Source organism: Octopus bimaculoides, chromosome 6 (assembly GCF_001194135.2).
Source record: "Octopus bimaculoides isolate UCB-OBI-ISO-001 chromosome 6, ASM119413v2, whole genome shotgun sequence".
NCBI lineage: Eukaryota > Metazoa > Mollusca > Cephalopoda > Octopoda > Octopodidae > Octopus > Octopus bimaculoides.
Window position 1 is genome coordinate 99,320,827 of NC_068986.1, and position 3,459 is coordinate 99,324,285.

The 3,459-nt window shown below is 36.3% G+C and overlaps 1 protein-coding gene across 1 annotated transcript in view; it reads left to right on the top strand.

Annotated features, from left to right (window-relative positions):
* Positions 1-3,459, top strand: part of LOC106878915 (short transient receptor potential channel 3) — a 39,267-nt gene extending 35,808 nt beyond the window's left edge. The window contains exon 13 of the mRNA XM_052968497.1: positions 2,797-3,459. Within this exon, the coding sequence (XP_052824457.1) occupies positions 2,797-3,188 (392 nt within the window). The 3' untranslated portion in view covers positions 3,189-3,459. The remainder of the gene's footprint in view (positions 1-2,796) is intronic.

Below are 3,459 nucleotides of genomic sequence, written 5' to 3' on the forward strand. Positions count from 1 at the left end.
TATATATATATATATATATATATATTTCTAGATAGGATCGACACTGTACACGTCCTTCTCGAACATACATTCAATTTCTGATTAGTGGCTTGCTACCATTGGACCATTAGCTCCTATGACAACGATATAATTATTTTTGTTGTTTGAAGTTTAATCAAAAGTGGAGATGCGGTGACCATGACAATTACAGGGCTTCCAAGACAGAATGCAGTTATGGAGGTCGATAGGAGACAAGGAAGAAGCTACACTTCATGTGTTGCAATCCAGTTTGGAGTCAGTAGCCGTGCGTAGATATATTAGTAAAGAAAAAAGACCCCTAAGGCAGTACTCACGGAAATAGGACCCTGCCCCATATGGTTCTAGATTTCTGTTGAAGAACCATTTAAACTTGGTCTCTATAACGAAGAGTGACACCTGCCCGCATATAGCCGTGGCTTTCTATTGAAAAACCAATTAAGCCTGTCTTTTATAGCAGTCAATGTGAGGGTGCTGTAAGCTGCAGGACATGACATCTTTAGAGCAAGACATGATCCGTAATATTTTGCAATAGCTTGGGCCATGCTATAGTCTCCCAATAACCAGTAAGGCGTGTTAAGCAGGGCGACAGATTGGGTCTACTGTCAATAAAATTTAAGAGCCACTCATAATCGAACTGGTAAAAAGTTACATATATATACAATCAAAGGAACAGCGAATTGTATCCAGTCATTGGTACTGCAGTGTATTTTTCACAAAACCTTATTTCTGGCTTATGCAGGTGTCACCGTCATGTGATCTACGACAGTAGGAATACTGTTAAGTTAAGTCGGTGAGCTGGCAGAAACGTTAGCACGCCGGGCGAAGTGCTTAGCGGTATTTCGTCTGCCGTTACTTTCTGAGTTCAAATTCCGCCGAGGTCGACTTTGCCTTTCATCCTTTCTGGGGTCGATAAATTATGTACCAGTTACGCACTGGGGTCGATCTAATCGACTTAATACCTTTGTCTGTCCTTGTTTGTCCCCTCTATGTTTAGCCCCTTGTGGGCAATAAAGAAATAAGTAGGAATACTGTAAAGTCGAATCAGTATCCATTGTTGAATTTGGCAACACCTGTAGGTGGTAAAACTTGAAGGAGAGTATAGATTCCACGAAAGCGATTTAAACTAGATAATCCATATGAACCCAAAACTTTTCGTATTCTCTCCTTACAGCTAATTGGTTCCGGTAAATGCTGAGAAATATAGTGTGAATTCTCTACCGAAATTAAACTAATTTCTATTAAATTCAGAATTTAAACACTATTGAAATTAGCTTTACCTTTTATTCTTCTACTGTAGAGATTTTAAGTACCAATAATATTTTGTGGTAAATTCTATTGAATACAATTCTGTTTGATGGTCGTGTGTTTGCGCATGAAATTACTATATAATTACTATGAAATTATTGTGTAATTACAATGTGAGTTGGACAAAATATAACGAGCGAATTTTACGAGAATGTCTTTAGTTTACAAAGAAATTAATTTCTAATTATTTAGGAAGTTAAGAACACTTTTACATTAAACTGTAAATTACGACTTTTCCCTTTGCAAAGAATTCTTTTCCATTGTAAATATAACACTAAAAGAGAAATAGGCATAGATTTATGTTTAAAGGGAAAATACTCTTGTTTCTTCACAAGGGAAATAACTCTAATTTTGATTCCTAAATACTTGCACGAAAACATACATTTGAATTGTGTAAATATTAAATCGTAAATGAAGTTATAAATATATTCCTTCGATCGGTCGAGTGCGCGGTCTTATGATCTCGTTCTTAGTTATTACCAAGTACAGCGAGACTGTGGTAACTGTTGGTGGTCTGAATCGATAAAAGTCGTTAAGTAATTCTAGCTCACTCGGATAAGTTTGTAAGACTTTGGTAGTGGAACGTACTAACGTTTCTAGTGCTACCTAGTTAAAACTTTAATTGAAATATGCTAGGGTTAACATTGAGCATGATTTAGTTTTTAGATCAGAACTACATACCTACCAGCTTAGCTACAGAGACGCTTCCAGTGTAATCGATTTGCACCGGAAGGTTGATCGAGTAAACTCTTACGATATACTCAACCGAAGCTTCACTAAAATCAACGGAAAAAGGTTACTTTCGTCGAAGAACTCATACACACGTATGCATGTATGTGCGTGTGTATGTATGTATGTATGTATGTATGTATGTATGTATGTATGTATGTATGTATGTATGTTTGTATGTTTGTATGCGTGTATGTATGTATGCACCAATGTATGTATGTATGCATGTATGTATGGATGGATGTATATATGTCAGTCTGTATATATATGAATGTATGTGTGTGTATGTATGAATGTATGGGTGTGTACATGTATGTATATATATGTATGTATGAATGTGTGTATGTATATATGTGTGTGTATGTATGCATGTATATATGTATGCATGTATGTATGTATGCATGTATGTGCGTGTTTGTGTGAGTGCGTGCGTGCGTGCGTGTGTGTGTGTATGTATGTGTGTATGAATGTATATATGTGTACATCTATGTATGTATGTATGCATGCATGCATGCATGCATACATGCATGGTTGCACCTCCTCTTCTCTCTCTCCTCCTCTCTCTCCTCCTCTCTCTCCTCTCTCTCTCCCTCTCTCTCCCCCTCTCTCTATTTATCTATCTGTCTACCGAGAAATATATAAATAACAAATAATAACAATACTACTACTACTACTACTACTACTACTACTACTACTACTACTACTACTACTACTACTATCATTCATTTTATTTCCTATATAAAGGTGGGTCTGATGACGTTATCAAGCGACTGATTGACAACTTGGCATCGAAACTATACAAGAAGCTCGACACCATTAAAGAAAAAGTTTCCGTCGTGGAACAGAGCGTAACAAACGTACATTCGGAAGAGGACAAAATTCTGAAGACACAGAGTCAACAGATGACTTTGGTCAATACACAAATTACGCTATCTGAACAGATGCTGTCGAAAATACAAGTTCTTGCCGACGATACGAAAACAACCATAGAAAAATCCATGAAAGATTTGGAAGAAACTATTTCTCAAGCAGAAGCTAAATATATGCTTATGGAAGATGAGAAAGAAAAAAGGAGGCAAGAAGGTATGGAAGAACCTAAAGAAAAATCCGGTGAAGCTGCTCACTCTCGTCTCTGATACTTCCATAATACTGATAAATTTGTTATGCTCCAGCATGATTGCAAGTCACTGGCTGGAACCAGTAAAATATTAACTCATGTAAAGCATAAATATATACACGTATATCATATATTTTTAAAGATGAACTCATGTGTAATTTTCGGACTATTTGATTACCTTGTGTGTCGTTAACACGATTTTAGCCTGGTATAGCCTGTTCTCTTTATGTGATATTCCTACCAACAACTCATTAAAGACGAAAATGCCAAAAAAAAAAAAAAGAAAAAAA